Source organism: Nansenia antarctica (assembly GCF_963989245.1).
Source record: "Nansenia antarctica genome assembly, chromosome: 5".
NCBI lineage: Eukaryota > Metazoa > Chordata > Actinopteri > Argentiniformes > Microstomatidae > Nansenia > Nansenia antarctica.
This window is the reverse complement of record NC_137690.1, coordinates 17,022,023-17,042,022: the sequence shown is the minus strand read 5'-3', so window position 1 is coordinate 17,042,022 and position 20,000 is coordinate 17,022,023. Positions and strand designations below refer to the sequence as shown.

Here is a 20,000-nt window from a genome sequence, read left to right as displayed (position 1 = left end):
TTGGAGAATCTAAATGTATATGGTTGCTTTATTTCTTGGTTAAAGCTGTCCCAGCAAGAGATGTGAGCACATAGATACCTTCATCACACCCTCTCTCTAACAAACACACACAAATACATATACAGTGTCCACAATTACTGGTAAACATTAGTCAAAAGGGTCTTTTGGTGAATTAGCTTATTATCACACTGAAAAAAATGAGAAACCTCCAAACTTTAATTGAAGTAAATTTATTCAGAAAAAAAAAATCTGTCATCAAGAAATTATTACCATGTGTGCCACAATTATAGACACCCCTGCATGTAATACTTTGTACAACCCTTTGCCAATAAAACAGCACTGAGTCTTCTCCTGTAACATCTAATGAGGTTGGAGAATACAGAGCAAGGAATCTGAGACCATTCCTCTTTACAGAATCTCTCCAGATCATCCAGGGTCCTAGGACCTCTCTTATGCACTCTCCTCTTCGGCTCAGCCCACAGGCTTTCAATGGGCTTTAGGTCAGAGATGGCCATGGCAGAAGTTAGATTTTCTGTTCAGTGTGTTGATTTGGAAGTATGTTTGGATCATTGTCCTGCTGGAAGATTTAATGACGACCCAGTTTTAGAGGTAGCCAGATTCAGATTTAGAATTTCATGGAGTTCATGATGCCATGTACCCTACCAAGGTTCCCAGGGCCTTTGGAGGAAAAACAGTCTCACAAGATCACGGAACCTCCACCATACTTAACAGTGGGGATCAGGTTATTTTCGATACAGCCATCTTTCTTTTTACGCCAAACCCACCTTGAGTGTTTGTTGCCAAAAAGCTAAATTGTTGTTTCATCTGACCATAGAACACAGTTCCAGTCACAGTTGCAGTAACATAGCATACTCCAGGCGCTTACATTCGTGGTGAAATGACAGGAAAGGGTTTTTTCTGGACGCCTTCCAAATAATTTATTGGCATGGAGGTGGCATCTAATGGTAGTTTTGGAGACTTGGTGACTTGGAGACTAGGATAATGCTACTCTCCTCTGTAATTCTCCAACAGTGAGTTTTTTTTTTCCCTCTCTTACCATCCTCCTCACTGTGAGTGGGGACAAAATAAACTTGGGACCTCTTCCAGTATGTAACAGTTCCAGTTGCTTTGAACTTTTTAAGTATCGCCCAGTAGATATGGGCATTTTCAGGTGAGTAGCTATTTCTGCATAGCCATTCCCTGACTTACGAAGCTCAACACACTTTTCCCTCATTTTATTTGTGTGTTCTCTTATCTTTCCCATGTTGATGTATCAATAAGGGAATATGGCCTGTCACCTCATATTTATACCCCAGTGAAACAGGAAGTAATGGATTACTGCTTGATAGTTCCTAAACACTCTGATCAAGTTAAGTTTATAAGTAAGTAAACTATAAATGGAAGAAATGCTTCAGTTACATTTTGTTCATAATAATTTCTAGGGGTACCAATCATTTTGGCACACGTTTTTGTTAGAAATAATTATTCCATTTCTTTTTTTCAAAAGGTTTTTTAAAGGAAAGGATGTTTAAATATGTTTTAGTGTAACATTTAGGCGAATTCACCAAAAGGTGATTTTTTTAATAACCCTTTTTACTCATCTTTACCAGGGGTGCGGATGGCACTGTAGCTGCTACTCTTTTTGTCCATCTATGTATGCTCTGCTCCCTAACCTGTCAATGCAACAAACAAACCTGTGTGTTCAATGCAAGGCAAGGACGACCCTTGAAAGCTGTAGTCATGCATGACTTCCACAGTGTAAACCCATTGAACTCAGTTCAGTTGAGTCACTTAACCAATGAACATACACATCAACATAGTGAAATCCACAACAACCACGAAAGGTTTTATTGTCAAACTCATACATGGTTTTATGAAAGTATTCACACTGCATTTGATACAACCGCTGTGACAGAGGCTGAACACAAAACAATCATTCCCTCCTCATCATTACCATGCCTCCTCGTCTTCGTCTCTGTGTGAGTGTTTACCTGTGAATATCTGGAGCCCACATATCTCTCTCCTGGCTGATCCTAGTGTGTCCAAATAGTCCAAAGTACTTCTCTCTCCCCGTCTCCTTTTCTACGTCTGCACCACTGATGTAAAGGAACTGAAATCTCCAGCAGCTCCTCAAGCATACGTTCAGCCATCCTGTGTTATCAAATCAGTGTAAATGAAGGAAAGAAGAAAGAGGAGAGGGCACCACTGTTGAGGTGAGCTCCTCCTCCTCCTCCTCCGGCCCTGCAGTCCCACTCAGCCCCAGAAGGAATGTGTGTCCAGACTGGATTGGATGTTGCTCTGGTTGTCTCTCTTCTCCTCTGTGACCAGGTTGGCCTCTCCCTTGTGCATCCGTCGTCTCTGAGCTGCTTTCTGTTGCTTATTCAGCTGTCGCCGCACCTTCTGACGAACAACCTCCTACAACACACACACAGCGAAACATATCTGTACATGTACACAGTGTGCATTACACTTAACTGAGCCGTCCGCGCTCTAATGAACAACCTTCCATACTCACAAGAAGACATATACAGATAACACTGTATACAGTATTAAAACAATGTTTTTACTTTTACTCAATGTGATTGTGTGTGTGAATTGGCAAGATTGTGTACCCCCACTGTCTGAGCCCTTGCTCTGTGTGTGTGTGTGTGTGTGTGTGTGTGTGTGTGTGTGTGTGTGTGTACACTGACCGGTGGTATGGTAGAGCAACTTCCTACGCTGCCCACGGTGGCCTCGCTGTCATACCTCTTCCTGCTGTGTTCCAACACATGCAGCAGGCTCTCTGAGTCTCTGTGGGTGAGAGAGAACCAAGATTAAAAGGCACCTCAGAGGAATCGAGACCAAGATCGCATCTAGACCAAAGACAGATATCCACTGTAAAAAGCTGATATTCACCTGAAGGGTTGGAACTCTTTGTTCGAGGCAGAGAGTTCCAGCAGCTCCGGACACACATCCTCTCCTTCCAGCTCCTGCTTTTCCTCTTCCTCACTCCCACCGACCACGGCTGTCTCTCTCTGTTCTCCCTCCTCTCCCTCTGGGTGGGTCTCCCCAGCCTGGTCTTCTGTCTCTCTGTGTGTGTCTGTCTGTGTGTCGCTGAGTTTGAGCCCATCCAGCTCCAGAATAGCGTGTCTGTATTCTTCCATATCCACAGTCTCCTCCCCATCTCTCTCCTCTTCTTCACCATCCTCCTCCTCCTCCTCCTCCTCCTCATCATCATCATCGTCATCATCCTCTTCTTCTGGTCCTGAAGGATGAAGCAAGGCGGCATCTCTCTCCATGTCTTTAGTGAAGCCGCTGGCTGAGATCTCTACATCTAGAGAAACCGAGCGTCTATAGGACAACAACAACAACGACGAGTGAGTCACATTGACAAACAATTAATCACCTCCCTCCCTCCATTCCTTCTGAAAGCAATAACATGAAGAGTAGGATCCCTGTACCACATGATCTTCCTTCCCTGCTCCCATCTCTCAGTGGAAGAATGCCCCCTAAAGAGAGACGATAATAATAAACATGCATAGTCACCTGATGTCTTTGAAGGTCGGGTAGAGCTCACTTTCATAATTGTATCGTCTCGCAAAGAAATCTCGGACACATTTGACATCCCGGTCAAAATACCTTGAGAAACATAACAGGGAGGTTAGGTAAATGATGAGAGATATCTGTGATGTGACTGTGTGTGTAGGCCTGTAACAATAAAACATTTTGCTGTACAATTAATTGTCTCAGAAATAGAAATTAACATTAGAATTGTTTCACTGTTATGTGACCCAGATAATGTAATAACACAGCAATCTATGAAGTAAACCATGCCTCTTTATTATCATAAAACTTTAACATAAAATGTAACATGTATCAATGCAAACAAAAATATGACCATGCTTTGACCCATCTCATAAAAAAATAAATAAAATGCTTTGACTGCGGTTAAAAAAATAACCGTGATCACATCTAAAAATTGCCATTAGACAATTATTTGTCTAATGTGTGTGTGTGTGTGTGCGTGTGTGTCTGCACTCACCATTCTGCATTATAGTGTGTGGTGGACACCATCTGAGGGAAGTCAATCATGGTCACGTGATCCTTGGCGTCCAGCATCAGGTTGAACTCGTTGAAGTCTCCGTGGATGAGGCCATGATTGGCCAGTTTGACGATCAGCTCCATGATTTCATTGTATAGGGCGGGTGGATCATCCAGCTCACGCACCTGACAGCTACAAATCGGAGAGCCAGGATCAAAGACATGGTGTCAACAATGACACAGAGAGAGAGAGAGAGAGAGACACACACACACACACGCACACACACACACACCCCCACACACACACACCCACACACACACACCCACAAAGCACTGTAAATGTTTTACTAACAGTGGGTATCCATTGATGAGTTCCATCACCACAGCGTGTCTGTTGTAGTCCACAGGCTTAGGGACAGGAAACCCTCGCTCATACAGCGCCTGGGAAAGGAGAACACACGCACTGTTGTCAAACACAATACACATACTAACGCTGTTATACAGACGCACACACACGCACGCATACATGCACACCCAGCTGGTACCTTCATGTAGGCGTACTCCTTCATGGCGGAGAGACGAGAGAGGTAGAGCCAAGACATGTTCTTCCTGTGTTTGTGGTAGTCTCTCTTGTTCTTTAGGTTTCTGAAGGAGGTGCGCCCCAGCCTGTGGAGCTTCAGAGCATACTGCTCCCCCTCCGGACTCGCCACGATGTAGATATCTATAGACATAAACACACCTCAGTCAGCATCAACCACGGTTAGGGCTCGTTTCTCTATCTCCCCTACGGTATATGTGCGAGGTGCGTTCCTACCTGACTCTTTTCCCACTCCCATCTGGTTGCCCACAGAGATGAGAACCTCCCGAGAGCACATGGTCTTCAGGGCCAGGTAGTCATATCCTCCATTGTTCAACCTGTAGCCCTGCACCGCTGAGGTCATAACACACACGGATTAAAAATACAATAGAAAAAGCTTGGAAGGACTCGCCATGGTGTTTAGAAGTAGGGCTGCCACGATTAGTCGACTAGTCACGACGACGTCGACTACCAAAATCGTCGCCGACATATTTGGTAATCGCCGTAGTCGCATGTTTTTTTGGAGCTGATTTTTTATTTTTTTCCCCCCTAGCACCAGGGGAGCCCCCCCCCCCCAAATTTCGTTGTTTGGTACCTGTACTATATCAATGACAATAAAGACCATTCATTTCATTCGATAAGCATTAGTTTTTCTTCCCTGAAGCTGCCACTGGCTAGCGTCTCCCAGTGTCTTTGATGTACATGCGCAGTGTCGGTCATCCGGGGCACACGTGACTTCCCCGGAAAAACAAACAGAGAAATGTCTTCCTGTCCTCGTACCTCTAAAGTGTGGGAGCATTTCAACCACAACGTTGAAAAAAAGAATGTAAAATGTAAAATTTGCAAAGCTGAACTCGCTTATCATGGCAGCACGTCTATGATGCGCGAGCATCTCAAAAGGAAGCACGTTGTGGCAGATGACGAGGAAGAAGATGGCTCGTCTCGGTAAGCTAGTTAGCTTGTTATTGGCTAACGATATCGTTACGTTAAAAGCCTTCTTACATTATTTTACATTATGTGCTGTAACGTTGTCATCAAAGCGATACTTATCAAATAGCTAAAAATGTTGTCTTAATGTTACAGTGCTAAGAAGGCGCGTTCTACTATGAGATGAGTGAAGCAAAGCAAAACTTTTGTACTCTGTACAAGTATTTATTTTTGTTTTTGTATTCTTTTGGTTGCCTAGTGCCTAGCCTACCTCATTTTACTCAGCAGTTTGCACTCTCTACTACTCTTTACATTACATTACATGCAAGTGATGCCAGAAATAAATCTGCAAAGTTCATTAAAATATCTATTTTTGAGTGAACAATCATTTTAATTGTCTTTATTTTTAGTTAGCACATGCCTACAACAACAACTTCAAGCTACATTTAGAAGCTGATTTAGAAGATGATAGCTAAATAAGAGCGATTGAGTAATTGTGCGATAAGCTGCAATCTATGATCCGATTAGTCGACTAATCACCAAAATAATCGGCGGCTAGTCGACTATGAAAATAATCGCTTGTGGCAGCCCTATTTAGAAGTGCCCTTCAGCTAGAAGTCCGAATTTATGAATGAGGGCACTTACCTTTAGAGCGCTCGTAGGCCACCAGTTTGTGTTTCACAAGCTCTCTTAGGACCTTGTTGCATCCTCCGTGTCGCAGGTTTGCGATGGACGCCACAAGGGCCGTAGGGACGATCTCGTGGTTCTTCATCCCCATCTCAACCTGCCAGGGGAAGAGCACAGAATGAATGCGCAGCACTTCATGAATAGCAACTCAACACTGTAGGGATTGAAGGGGAACAGTCATGATGGATGGTGACGCAGTAACTCTGCTGTGAAGAGGCAGAGAGTAGACCATCACTATCATCATGTACAGAACACCACACCTGTGACATGAGGCATGAAATAACATAAATAGTTCCTCTCCTGGCAGAGACCAGGGGGGTATTCCATCAACGTCGCTAAAGGAAAATTCAGCCTTATTTCGAGACTTATAACAAATAAACCTGGATTTTCCTTTAGCGAAGTTGATGGAATACCCCCCAGTACTCAGTAGCCAATGTTGCCTCCACAGGCTTTCGCGCATCTGACATGCATACCCCTATACCTGTATTCTGGAAGGGACATGTCAGATATGCATATAATAAGCCTGTAGGGGCGGTTTTGACTAACATACCAGGAGACTTACCTTATATTACACCGGTAACAACAACAGTTTGCAATACATGTAATGGGTGGCACGGTACAGTACACTACAGTACAGTGGCTAGTAAGGCTAGCTACAGTAGCAACATTGCGAGTCGAGGGGATCGAAATGAAACTACTTACAGCTGTAAGGACCCGGAAGTCATCCCGAGATAGATATCTCAAAACTACTACATTTAATTTGCCCATATTACCGCTGACACCGATTCACTCAACTTGAATATTGTGCTATTTCGTTGAGACCCTACACATGTTGTTGTGAACACGTGCGAACCGGAAGTAAAAAGGAAGGTCACGTCATTACGTTGGTTACGTTCCTTGTTGACGTCAGGTCCTAGAGACCATTGACATTTTCAACTGTCTTCCTTCCTGCTATGTCCTATTGTTCTAATATTACTGCCAAACAACTCCTGCACATTTGATTTAGTAGGTTTGATGTGCAATACATTTAGTCTAGTCACACACTCGGGTAAAAGCGTCCCAAAACAGATTTCACCAATGAAACCCAGCCGATACTCAACAAAGGTAAGCAAGGGATGCTCGAGCTGTCGGGTCTCTTTTATTTGTCTTTTTATTTGTCTTTTTATTTTAAATCTCTTTTATTTGTCTCGAGAGTTTGTCAACTAACTGGTTGTGAAGTCGTTTAGTAAACAACTTAATCCAGCCACGACAATCGACCCCAACTCCCAAATGGAATGAATAATATTGAGTATAGTGCCATCTAGTGGACATAATTGACCCACACTTACTAATAGGAGAGCTAACTGGTTATGATGGTTTCTGCTCCAACCCAGCATTAGCACACCTGACCTTTCAACAATCTCTCAACCATTGGTACCATGAGGTGTTTGTGCTGGGGCTGAAACCAACAGCTTGCATGCAGGGCTTGCACATTCATGGAATTGGTGCATGAGTGAAAACAATGACGTGGAACCCAGAACAGTTGGCCCGACTGATCCAGAAGAACTGGAGGGGTCTCACCCCCTCATCATCTTTCCTCGTCTCCTCTTTTGCATCATTTAAAAACACAGGAGATGATGGTATGGAGGATACCGGAAACACGCTGTCCACTGTTTTAATGAGGCACTTTTAGACTGTTAGGAAGCACCCCATTATCCACAGCATCAGCATCACAGATGTTGATTGAAGAATGTTCCAGTTCATAATGCTGAGTGTAGACGAGGCCTCACAGAGATATAAGTCTAAGCTGTTTGTATTTGAGCGAGATGTGTTTGTGAGTTGTACTGAATCTAGTTGGGGAACTCACAGTAGTGTCAGTAAAGTGGTCAGTAGAGTACAGCTGCCCTCTGTGTGTGTGAGACGGAGGGTGTTAAACTGAGAGATTTACTGGCGGTGTTCTGTTGCCATGGCAGCTGGATTCTGAGCATTCCATGGGCAGGTAGGTTCTAAACAGAGCGAGTGTGTGTGTTTACTCCAGACTGCACTGCGACAGACATAGCTCTGTTCTACTCTCTCTCCACACACACACACACACACACACACACACACACACACACACACACACACACACACACACACACACACACCCACACACACCCACACCCACACACCCACACACCCACACACACACACACACACACACACACACACACACACACACACACACACACACACACAGCTCTCCTCTCCCAGGCTGTGTTGACTCAGTGGAATTCCTCCACTGGTTTATTTAACATTCTGCGGTTCAGCAAGTGGCTGTGTCCAAGAGAGGCCAGGCATGCACCGGCTGTGTGTGTGTGTGTGTGTGTGTGTGTGTGTGTGTCTGTGTGGCCGTGTGTGCGTTAACACCCCAGCCGTGAGAAATGAGGCCTATGAGTCCACCTTGCCCTGTAAGGGTTCTTTGGAAAGTGGAGATTTTGCTAAACGTAGGCCACATCCAGAATCAATGTTGTTCTCTAGTCCCAACTACCAGTTGAGTGAATTATTGTGGGGTTTGTGTGTGCATGCTATATGTACACTCTGCTCTGCAGCATCATGTTTATGAGCGCTCAGCACTGCTCTCTGCTCTAGTGTGTAACAGACGCATGCCTGCTGTGTGGGACGTGTGTTTGGTGTTGGACATCTTAGGTGTGACAAAACAAACCCAAAGTCAGTATTGTGATGAGGAAACACCCTGCTAACTGACTTTGTGACTCCACTGGGCTTTCTAGGCCAATTGAGGTGTGATCATGTTTTGCAACCACCTACCCTCCATTTTGAGACGTGTCCTTATCTAGCGTGTCACTCTGTGTTCGAAATTCACACCCTGTGTTCTTATGCAGTGCATTTGAATAGTTGTATACGACTACTATATTGCTCGGTGTTGAAACAACCACAACTAACCCCTCTATAAGGCCCTGACCGCTAAGCCAGAGCTTCACATTTCTAACAAGGGAAATGGGCATCTTTGTTTCATCCCTGTACTGCCACATCTGTAGCCTAGATGGCGCTGTGACACAGCTGGCTATGTCAGTGGGCTCTGAAGTCTTTGTGTGACATGTCATTGCTATCTCTGAGGTCAGAATCAGAATGGCTTTTATTACATCTCACTATGCAAGTACACAAGAGGAAAATCTCAGCTGTCCGCGCTACCCTTTTCGGTTTTGGGCAGTGCAGTTCCCATATCCGGCAGGGATGCATCCCGTCAGGATGCTCTCAATTGGGCCTCTGAAGAAGCCCCGTAGGATATTACCCCCTAAGCCTAAACTTTTTCAGCCGCCTGAGATGAAAGAGGTGACATTGAGCTTTGTTCACCACCTGGAAGTCGTTGGTGATGTGAACCCCCGGGAACTCAATGCTGTTGACCCTCTCCACAGCAGACCCGTTGATGGTGATGAGGTCTGGGTGCCTGCCTCTTCTTCCTGAAGTCCACTACTGCTTCTTGGTCTTGTCAGCGTTGAGAGCAAGGTTATTGACCTGGCTGTACTGAGCCAGGCGGAGGTGTGTGTGTGTGTGTGTGTGTGTGTGTCTCTGAGGTGGATATATGTATGGCAACATTGAGGATTAAACGACAAGGTTGATAGATTGTCAGTCCTGCGTTTTCCCCAACTATGAGCCATAGACATGAATGGTTGGTATGCAGCTAGAAATAGCTTTGGGTTTCCACTCCAGACAATAATTCTCTGTCAAGCAGAATAACACCCCTGGTTTACCCTTAACACCTAGTAGCCTTGTTCTACATCAGGGAATCTCCCTCTCTCCCTCTTCACCCCCCCCCACCCACCCTCTCCCTTTCTTTCTCCCTCCTTCCACACTCTTCCTTCCTGCTTGGACACAGTCCAATGGAAGCACATGGCAGTGCTCTTGAGTGGAAACTATATTAAATCTGATTTTGATTGGAGAAGCAGGACGCACTGTAATTCAGTTTATCATGTTCTGGAGGAATCTTCACAGTGTTGACCAAATATCTCTTCCAGGAAACCAAATACCTACCCTTTACCTACCCCTTATCTTGGTGTTTTACTGCTGATGTAGGCTAGGCCTATCCGCTTGTTAAGTCTGACGTCAAACGTGACGTTTAGCCATTTCCGAGTCCAAACCAGAAATTCCCTCCACCAGAGTACCTGTGAACTACAGCGGTAGAATGACAGTTTAATCGTTTTTTAGACTCTGATCTATTCATACAACAAGAGGGACAGCACTTTCCCGTTTTCTCCATATTGTCAGGGTATTTGAGCCTCGGAAAAGTGCTATATAAATATAATTCATTATTATTATTATTTCGGCATTTCGAAGACAGCGCCTCAGCCAACGTTGGACCCGGAAACACGTCACGACTTAACAAGCGGATATACCTACAGTAGGTTAATCTGGTGTGTAAATGTAGGCTAGTTAGGTTGGTTAGTAGCAGATGTATAAACCTGAGATATAGTCTACCTGAGATACCTGCATTGTGTGTTGACATGTACTTTCTATTAAGAGTCTTAGAAATGTGTCTTTCTTGATAATGGTGAATATGCCTAGGGCTTACTATCCGAGACTCTTGTCTGACCCTCTCAGCAGCTGTGGAACAAGAGGCTGGAGGCAGGAAGTCTGCCCATAAACAGCCAATAGCGGACAGGCGTACAACCCAGAGCAGACTTGAGCCTGTCCAATCACACAGGCAGAGACCAGAGTGTCTAGTTATATATGTAGAGCCAGGAGCGGACAGAGAGTGTCTGCCTTTATGTGGAATTATCTGGAACGCGGCGGAACGGCCTTTCCCACAGTCACACACACACACACACACCCACACACACACACACACACACACACACACACACACACACACACACATGGTCAGACAGCGGGGCTGTGTTTCCAATCACTCCAGATGTGCGTGAGTGAACCATTTGCCACGCTCCAACACAGAGCAGCTCTCTTTCTCTCTCCCTCCCTCTCTCTTTCTCTCTCTCTCGCTCTCTCCTTCTCTTTCTCTCTCCTTCCCCCCCTGTCCCAGTCTGTGCTGCTGCTGGGAATCTAATATGGCTGAAAACCTGCCCAGAGACATTGGACTCCACTGGGGAATGGGTTGAGTGTGCATGCATGCCGTGCGTGTGTGTGTGTGTGTGTGCACACACACGTGTACATGTGTGTAGTAAGGACCTCTTCACGAGCCGTGTGCTTAGAGAGGTAGGCCTAAATCATCACTCTGGACATCCAGCGAATCAGACTTCTTTGATCATGAGTTAATATGTACCACATTAGCATAAGATGAAAGCAAAAGGCTGATAGGTCAAAGTGATGAAAGGGCCTCTGTAGTGGAGCTAGGGATGGCTGCCGGTGTTTGAAGTGAAGTTAAGTGAAGCGATAGCTATCTTTGATGAACAGATATCAAAATCCAACACATTGGACAGGATTGTTAAGGTAGTTGAAGCCCATTTTTAAGACAAGTTATCTTTTGACCCGCAATGTGAAATCAGAAATGTTTTTGTTAGGCGAAACGCTAAACTAGTGTCTAGTGAGAGATTTGGCCTTTCTCTGACTATCTTGAGTGATTGTAGATGGCCTATTATTTGTGTTGGTACTAAAAATCCACAGCAGACACAACTCCCCAACTCCCCTAACGCTAGCCTAATCGCCTAGACACTTCTCCTCACCTGGCCCCTGCCTTGGAACTTCCTAAACCCAATCCCACATTTACCCCTACCCACCATGCACTGCTGGAGACCTTAGAGGGTTTGATATGCAAAGATTCCAACAGGCAACAAGGTGTAGCTAATACTCTCAGATCTCTCTAAGTGCATTGAGTTGGACACAGTGGAGGCTGGTGACTTCCAGAATTGAGGAGGCCAATTTTTTTTCCGCTTGCTCGCTTCACTCGCGATGGAATGTTCCCTGTTCTTCTTATCTGTCTTTGTTAAAAATTATTAATTTGTGTTTGGCGGTACTGAAGGGATTGGGACACTCTCAGGATGGTGGATGAAGCAGCTTTTATTGCCTGCACAATGGGTCATCAAATAAACAAAACAATTGGCATGAATCTCTGGTCCGCCTGCAGCAGCTATTGTCCCTTCTGCTCAGGCTCACAACATTCACCACAACATACTACATACAATCAATGACAAACACTATGTCAATCAGACACACAACATACAATTCAGAACAATACATCATCCATTTCTAATATTTATCCTGCAGAACAGCACTCATACGCGTGTGGCGGAAAAAGGTACTACACGGAGGCCAGGCCTCCTGTGCCCACCCATTTTCAGTGATTTGGCCAATCACATATTGCCATGAAAAAAATTGCATTACATTGACTTCTATGAGAAACCACTTTCCGACAGGAGGCCTGGCCTCCGTGTAGTACCTTTTTCCGCCACACGCGTGTATGAGTGCTGTTCTGCAGGATAAATATTAGAAATGGATGAAGTATTGTTCTGAATTGTATGTTGTGTGTCTGATAAAAAATATAATTATTGCTTTTTTAAATCTCTCTCTCTTCTCTCAAATTATTGGGGAGGCCAGGCCTCCTCCACCTCTATGGAGGAGCCTCCACTGGTTGGACATGATTTCAGATGTACTCATTGTCCTAGCAGCCAGGGGTTAGGCTGGTATTGGATGGGGTGTGTGACTCATCTGTTGCCTGCAGGGGAGAGGACCCCCAGGAAGACTCCCGCCTGTGAGCCCACAGACCCCCTCACAGATGACTGCTATTCCACAGAGAGACATGGACCATGTGGAGGTAACACACACACACACACACACACACACACACACACACACCTCGTAAAGTAGCCTATTTCTATCAGGTATATAATGCGAACATTGTTTTCTTGTTGTTTCCATCAGCGACTTCAGAGGGAGAATGCTAAACTGAAGATGGAGTTGGAGGACCTGAAGTAACACAACAATGATTCCCTTTGTTTCAACAGTATTGTCTGTATGTGTCCTCGCAGCAGCTGCTCTGTGAGGCTTCAGATCAGATTAGACCATATCGGATCAGATTCAATCACGCTGAAAAACTGGTTAATGTTATACTGAACTTACAATGTTCATAAAGAACAATAGAGCACAGACACTGTTTGTGAATAATGCTGCTACCAAGCTACGTGGACAGAAGGTGAACATACTGTATCATGAGATGATGTCCTTGTTTTTTTATGGGATGTGGAATGCTGCCTGCTTTTACCCCAGTCTCTGTTAGTCTTCCTCAGTCTCTCTTCCTCTTTCTCTTTCTCTTTCTCTCTCTCTCTCTCTCTCTCTCTCTCTCTCTCTCTCTCTCTCTCTCTCTCTCTCTCTCTCTCTCTCTCTCTCTCTCTCTCTCTCAGGGGCCAGTACAGGCAATTGGTGAGTGAGGGGCCAGAGGAGGACTATGGGGAGAGGAGGGTGAACCTGCTCAAAGCTCAGCTGATGCAGTTGGAGAGACAGGTACACACACACACACACACATACACACACACACACACACACATACTATACATATGAGTCATTATAGATCTAATGGTTGTGTTTTAGACACAGTGGCGTGTAGCTTTCGTTTGTGAAGCAAAAGCCAAAGGAGTGTGAAGCATTTCATTGACCATGCTGTGTGTTCTGTCCTCCAAGGTGGTGCTCCTGTCTGAGGGCCTGAGCTCTCAGGTGTGTCGCTGTTTGGACGTGGAGAAAGCCCTGGATCCCCTGACACACACACTGAGGCACACACTCCCACTCGTTCTTTGTCTTTGTCTTGTTTCCCCTCCCTCTCTCTCTCTGGTGTCTGTAAAATATGTGTTTTTACCAAGGGTCCATAGTTATTCTCTTACCCCCCCCCCCCCCCCCCGTGTGTGTGTGTGTGTGTGTGTGTGTGTGTGTGTGTGTGTGTGTGTGTGTTTCAGGTCTCTACTGTGCTCTAATTTGTCCTCCGCTGAGGTGACTGTCTCTCGCTCTGAGCTCACCAGACTCATTGAGATGTGTGCCAGCGTCACACAGATCCTCCAGCGGAACAACAAGGTAATGTTAGGCTTCATGTAGCTCAGTGTCCAGTAAGAGCACACCAAAGGACACGACAGCCCTGTAGGTTTGCTTAGAGTAAATGTGCTGTGTACATGTCTTAACTAACAGTTATACAGTAGTAATACAGGGCCCAGCCACATCACTGTATCATAAACAACCAGGTGGGCCTGTGGTCATTGTGTTCCTGTGTAACCATAATGACACAGTTCTTCGGTGTTCCTATGACTAATATTGCCTGTTTGTGTTACCTTTGACCAGGCACAGAGTGCATTCTGAACGAAGTGTGTGTGTGTGTGTGTGTGTGTGTGTGTGCGTGCACGCGTGTGTGTGTGTGCGCTTGAGTGTGAGTGTGTGTGCGCGTGTGTGTGTGTGCGCGTGTGTGCGCACGTGTGTGTGTGTGTGTGAATGATGCAACACGGGCCCCGGCCAGATAATAACATGCCACAGTGATAGAGAGTGCTGTTAACTAATAGGCGTGCTTACGGTAGATGACCCTCTCCGTCACACACTCACATGCATGCTCTCTGCGCCTGTCAAACTTTAGTAATGGCATCGCTGAAAGATTTGCCCTGCATCTGCCACAGCCTGGGAGACACTCATAATTACAGACACACACACACACACACACACACACACACACACACACACACACACACATACACACGCTGTTGTGTATCGGTGGGGCTCTCTGTCCCAGAGGCTGTATGTGTGACATCAACCACTGCAAGCGTGAAATTAGACAGCTTCCCTCTATTCCTCCTTTAAGACAGGGCTGGGGGGCGTGTTTGTCACTATGTGAGCTGATTGATCTTGTTGATTGATCTTGATAATTGCAACTTTCTGCAGGAGAGGATGGGAGCATATTGAATTGTACCTAATTCTAAACATTATGTGATGCTGAGGTCCACAGGATTTGAGTCTGCGGCTATCATCATTTTTGTGCTGTATGGGAAATGTGTGTGAGAATATCTGGAAAATATTGCTTCTGCTCTCAGCCAATCTCCTGGTACATTGGTGTAATCACACTGCGAGGCATCACACACACAAACACGCATGCATGTGCGCGCACCCACACACACACACGCACGCACACACACACACACACACACACACACACACACACACACACACACACACACGCACACACACACACACACACACACGCACACACACACAAACACACGCACGCGCACACAGCCTGGTCCATGCATCACGGTAATCGCACCGCTAGGGATGCTGGGTAATCTGGTTAGAGATGTCAGGAGCGTAAATCAACTCCAATCAGCCCCTGTCTCTCATTGGTCTCTCGCTCTGCCTCCGCTAGATCCTGATTGGTCACTGCCCCTCCCTGGCCCCTTGTCTGTGTCCCAAGCAGAGCAACTCTCTGCCCCTCTCACCAGGAAACACTACATATGACGGTTATTCAACAGGGTGCAATGTTCAGAAATATATAGTAGTATGGTTCTGTGTCATGAATTTCCGGCGATTAATAAAGTATCCGTCTGTCTGCCTGTCTGTCTGTCTATCTACAGTGGGGTGCAAAAAATTTGGGCACCCCTAGTCAAAATGCCATTTACAATTAATATCTAAGTGAAAAGAAGCAAACCTAACCTATAAATGGTACAAAGTTAAACATGACACATTTCAGCACATTTTAAAGCAAGATACTTTTAGTTTTTTGATTTTTTACTTTTTACAGTTTCAAAATAATAAAACAAGGAAAAAAGCCTTGTGCAAAAGTTTGGGAAACCTGTCAGCTAGTACTTTGTAACTCCTCCTTGGGCAACTATAACAGCTTGCAAACGCTTCCTGTAGCCAGCTAAGAGTCTTTCAATTCTTGTTTTTGGAATGTTCCCCCATTCTTCCTGACAGAACACCTCTAGCTCAGAAATATTCTTCAGCCTTCTTGCATGCACAGCATCTCCACAGATTTTCAATAATATTCAAGTCTGGGGACTGTGATGGCCATTCCAAAACCTTAATCCGTCTTTCCTGGAGGTACTTCATGATTGATTTTGAGGTATGCTTCGGGTCATTGTCTTGTTGGAATACCCAACCTCTCTTCAACTTCAATTTCTGGACTGACCTTCGAACATTAGCCCCTAGAATGTCTTAATATTTGGTGGAATCCATTCTTCCTTCCACCCGCACAATATTGCCTGCTGCTACACACTATAATGGATCCACCTCCATGCTTAAGAGTTGGCAAGGTGTTCTTCCCTACAAATCCTTCACCCTTCTTTTTCTAAACATACCTTCTTGCCTTGACTTCAATTGTTCCATTTATTTTCCATTTTCTGATGGTGTTTCTGACAGTGGAAATGGGTAGTTTGAAACGTTGCAAGAGTTTTTTGTAGACTTCTCCTTGATGGTGGAAGTGAACTATCTTGATTCTGACATCCTTGGACTACTGTTCAGAGGAACCCATGGTTTTTAACAACAGCCACCGCAGTCAGATACTTTAGAAGGCATAGAGTTACTTCAGAATATATAGTTCAATCCTGGAATTATATTCACATGACTCATTGAAGCCCTAACAAGTAAATCACTTTGGTCTGGGCCTTAGTAATCATCTTCTCAAAAGGTAACAAAGAATAATCCAAAAGGGTTCCCAAACCTTTGCACAGGACCCTTTCAGAAAAACTGAAAAATAAAAATAAAATAAACCTTGCTTTAAAATGTGCAGAAAGGTGTCATGTATAACTTTGTATCAGTTAATGTTCAGGTTTGCTTTCAACCACATGGAGATTAATTGTAACAGACATTTAAACCAGGGGTGCCCAAAGTTTTGCACTCCACGGTATCTATGTAGAATAGACTATAGAACTGTATCATCTCTACAGGATATAGGACACATTACATTGTGCAATGATCTCTAGAGTATTTGGGGGCCCTTGAGTAAGTCCCAGATACAGTATGTATACACTTCAGTGTTCCTCAGTGACAGTATGAAACCTGCGTGGCGCCCCCACACACACACACATGCACGCTTGCACACACAAACATAGAACGTAACTGTTAGAAGTTCGCCTCTTTGATTCTCCCTCATCTGTGCTATCGGGGACAGACAGGGAACTTCAAACAAGGCTAAGATAGACACAATCACTGCACATCTGCTTCTAATGATGAGTGTAAGCACAGCGTCCAAAAAATGCACACTCCACATATACGTACTGTACATTATCAGCTCACATTTAATTATTCCGTACAATTACTCCCCGCTTGCTCTTCTCTCCCCTCAGGCCAGGGCCTTCATCACACCACACAGCATTGATTGGGGTGATACACAGCATTAATAAATGAAGTGTGTGTGTGCATGCGTGTGTCCGCACATTTCTGTGTGAGAGATGGATTGGGGTGATGCATAGCTAACGCTGCTCTGAATACGAAAGAATGTTTGATATGAATTGGTGACGTTGGAGAGGTATGATAGCAAGCTCAGTTTACAAGGAAACATGAAATCATCAAACTATTTATTCACTGTGTGAGCTCATAGTTCTGCTGTGTCTGCTTGTACAGTGCTGTACACACTGTGAAACTGTGTGGCAGTGTGGATGGGGGGGATGGGGGGCAGGGAGACACTAGACAGTGCAAGGAGCAAACAAATTGACATTCATCTGCAGGGAAATTCATCTAACCTTGGAGGTTTACAGCATAGGGCTGTTTACAGCATGCAGACTGTGTGTGTGGTTTTGAGTAAATATTCCTGGTATGAATATTTGTGGTGTAGTGTAGACAGGGAGGGAGTAGATGAGTAGTGTGTGTGTGTGTGTGTGTGTGTGTGTGTGCATGCGCGCGTCTGTGTGTGTGCATGTGTGTTTTCTGGCTGGCGTGAGTGTTGCCAGTGGATGTAGGCCTATTTGAGCCCCGGCTGTTAGTCAGAGCTCAGAGCAGATCGATTTGTCTCTAATCTAAAGCCTGTAGGATGTGATTGATGACCTCATATTCTGAGTGTGACCTGGTGTGATAGATACACACACACACACACACACATGCCACGCTCACTACACACAACAGAATTGATCTACGCTGAAATGAAATCATAGCAGATTGGTTTTGCTGTGTTAAGGACTGGTCAGTGTAGCAGACGGAGAGGGTCAGGAAAAGGTTAGAAAACCTTCACAGAAGCAATCTCTTATATATTGTGTGTATCTGTCTCTCTGTCTCGTGCGTGCGTATGTTCATGGCTGCATGTTTGTGGGTGTGTAGTTTTTGGCAGATATTGGAGCCTTGTAATACATGACAGGCTTATGCTGTAGTCTTTCCTTTTAATTTCCTTGTTTGAATGTTAATCACACCTGTAGGCTATGTGTGATTGTGTGTGTCTGCGTGTGTGTGTGTGTGTTCATGCTTGACTGTTTATGTACTGTGTATGTTTGTTTACTAAGAGGATTGGAGCCATGATGAGCGAACAGTTTATTAATCAATAATTATAAAACCGGGTTAAATGGGCTATGTAGTGTAAAAGGCTTATGCTTATCACGTTTTCAAGCACTCACTTCCATGTTTGAAATGTTAATAACACCTGTAGGCTGTGTGTGTGTGTCTCGTTGGCATGCAGGGTGTTAGCTTCAAATGAAACCCTGTATAATAAGCTTTGCTCTGTGTTTGCCTGTTGGGCTGTTCTGTACTGGGTTCTGTCTGAAAAGCGCTCTCTGTCTGCAGGCTCATTCTGTCCTCTTTTCTGTCTGCAACGTATGATGGAGATTTTATGTGTTATTTTTTATATGTGTTCTGTTTGACTTGAACATTTACTGCAGTGGTTGGTCTGTAGTGTCATGCCATTATGTCAATTAATGCTAATGTTGATTAATCTCCAACATAATATCTTAATAAGATATGGTTAAGATATTTTCCACCACCTTGTACAATGTAAACAAAAATCTGTAAACAATTTTTAAAAGTACTGGTAGTTTCATTACGTGGGTTTATCCCTGTTTTTATACATACTTATTTGAACAGATACTGTCCATTAATTTACAGTTATTTTCTGTAAATTCATATACTGATCTCACCATATAAAAATGGAATTTCTAATGAAAAAACTAAAAACTACGGGTAGTTTCATTACATGGCCCATTTTATTTATGGAGAGCAATTAATGTTTTATAACAGGTAGTGTCCATTTATTTACAGTGATTGTGCAATTCATTATTGCTTTCTTCTGTGGAAAAACTGAAAATCTGTAAAAAAAAATAAAAAAATCTATATATACAGAAAGCAAAAGCAAGCAGAAATGTACCACTATTCAACCATGTACAGAAACCAGTTAAAGGTTATAGGTGAATACAATATCTCTGGATAAATGATGTGTGTGTGTGTGTGTGTGTGTGTGTGTGTGTGTCCTGTATGTGTCTGTCTGTGTAGGTGAACACAGTGGAGGGTCTCTCTATGCCCTGGGTGTTGGCCCCGCCCAGTCTCCCCAAGCAGCCAATCACGCTGCTGGATCTCTGCTATAACCGGACCGATACCATTAACCTGCAGTATGTGGTGAGTCCAGAAACTAAATCCTGTTAAGTAAATCCTGTGATTTCAGAAGTGTGTGAGTGTATGTGTTTGTGTGTGAGTGGGAGTGTGTGTGAGTGAGCATGTGAGCATGTGAGCATGTGTGTGTGTGTGTGTGTGTGTGTGTGTGTGTGTGTGTGTGTGTGTGTGTGTGTGTGTGTGTGTGTGTGTAACACTGCTCTGTATTTCTCTCCAATAGAGTAGTCTGGAGTGTGGTCTCAGCCTGCTGTTTAAACACCTACAGGGCCTCAAACACACCCTCACACACATCCTGGTCTCCAAAGACCAC

General features: G+C 44.5%; 2 protein-coding genes across 2 annotated transcripts in view; one reads left to right on the top strand and one right to left on the bottom strand.

The window, feature by feature from the left end:
• Window positions 1-1,858: 1,858 nt before the first annotated feature.
• Window positions 1,859-7,053, bottom strand: riok2 (RIO kinase 2 (yeast)). The gene is made up of 10 exons (XM_080532789.1): window positions 6,914-7,053; window positions 6,170-6,308; window positions 4,835-4,951; window positions 4,566-4,741; window positions 4,373-4,461; window positions 4,022-4,213; window positions 3,526-3,618; window positions 2,896-3,330; window positions 2,691-2,790; window positions 1,859-2,415 (listed from the first exon to the last, which is right to left on the bottom strand). The coding sequence occupies exons 1-10, from the start codon at window positions 6,977-6,979 to the stop codon at window positions 2,254-2,256; spliced, it is 1,569 nt and encodes a 522-aa protein (XP_080388915.1). The 5' UTR covers window positions 6,980-7,053; the 3' UTR covers window positions 1,859-2,253.
• A 6,742-nt stretch (window positions 7,054-13,795) lies between these two features.
• LOC308157806 (uncharacterized protein) overlaps window positions 13,796-20,000 on the top strand; it is a gene marked incomplete at its 5' end in the record, with an annotated part of 8,404 nt that continues 2,199 nt past the window's right edge. The window contains 4 exons of the mRNA XM_080531407.1: window positions 13,796-13,852; window positions 14,123-14,203; window positions 19,574-19,696; window positions 19,911-20,000. The exon at window positions 19,911-20,000 is cut by the window's right edge and continues 60 nt beyond it. Coding sequence (XP_080387533.1) covers window positions 13,796-13,852; window positions 14,123-14,203; window positions 19,574-19,696; window positions 19,911-20,000 — 351 coding nt within the window. The remainder of the gene's footprint in view (window positions 13,853-14,122; window positions 14,204-19,573; window positions 19,697-19,910) is intronic.

Coding starts and splice junctions, on each gene's coding strand:
- riok2 (XM_080532789.1), bottom strand. CDS start 6,979: ATGGGCAAATTAAATGTAGTAGTTTTGAGATATCTATCTCGGGATGAC. Junction 4,952..6,169: donor GGCCTACGAGCGCTCTAAAG/GTAAGTGCCCTC, acceptor TTATGACCTCAG/CGGTGCAGGGCTACAGGTTG. Junction 3,331..3,525: donor CCGACCTTCAAAGACATCAG/GTGACTATGCAT, acceptor GTTGTCCTATAG/ACGCTCGGTTTCTCTAGATG.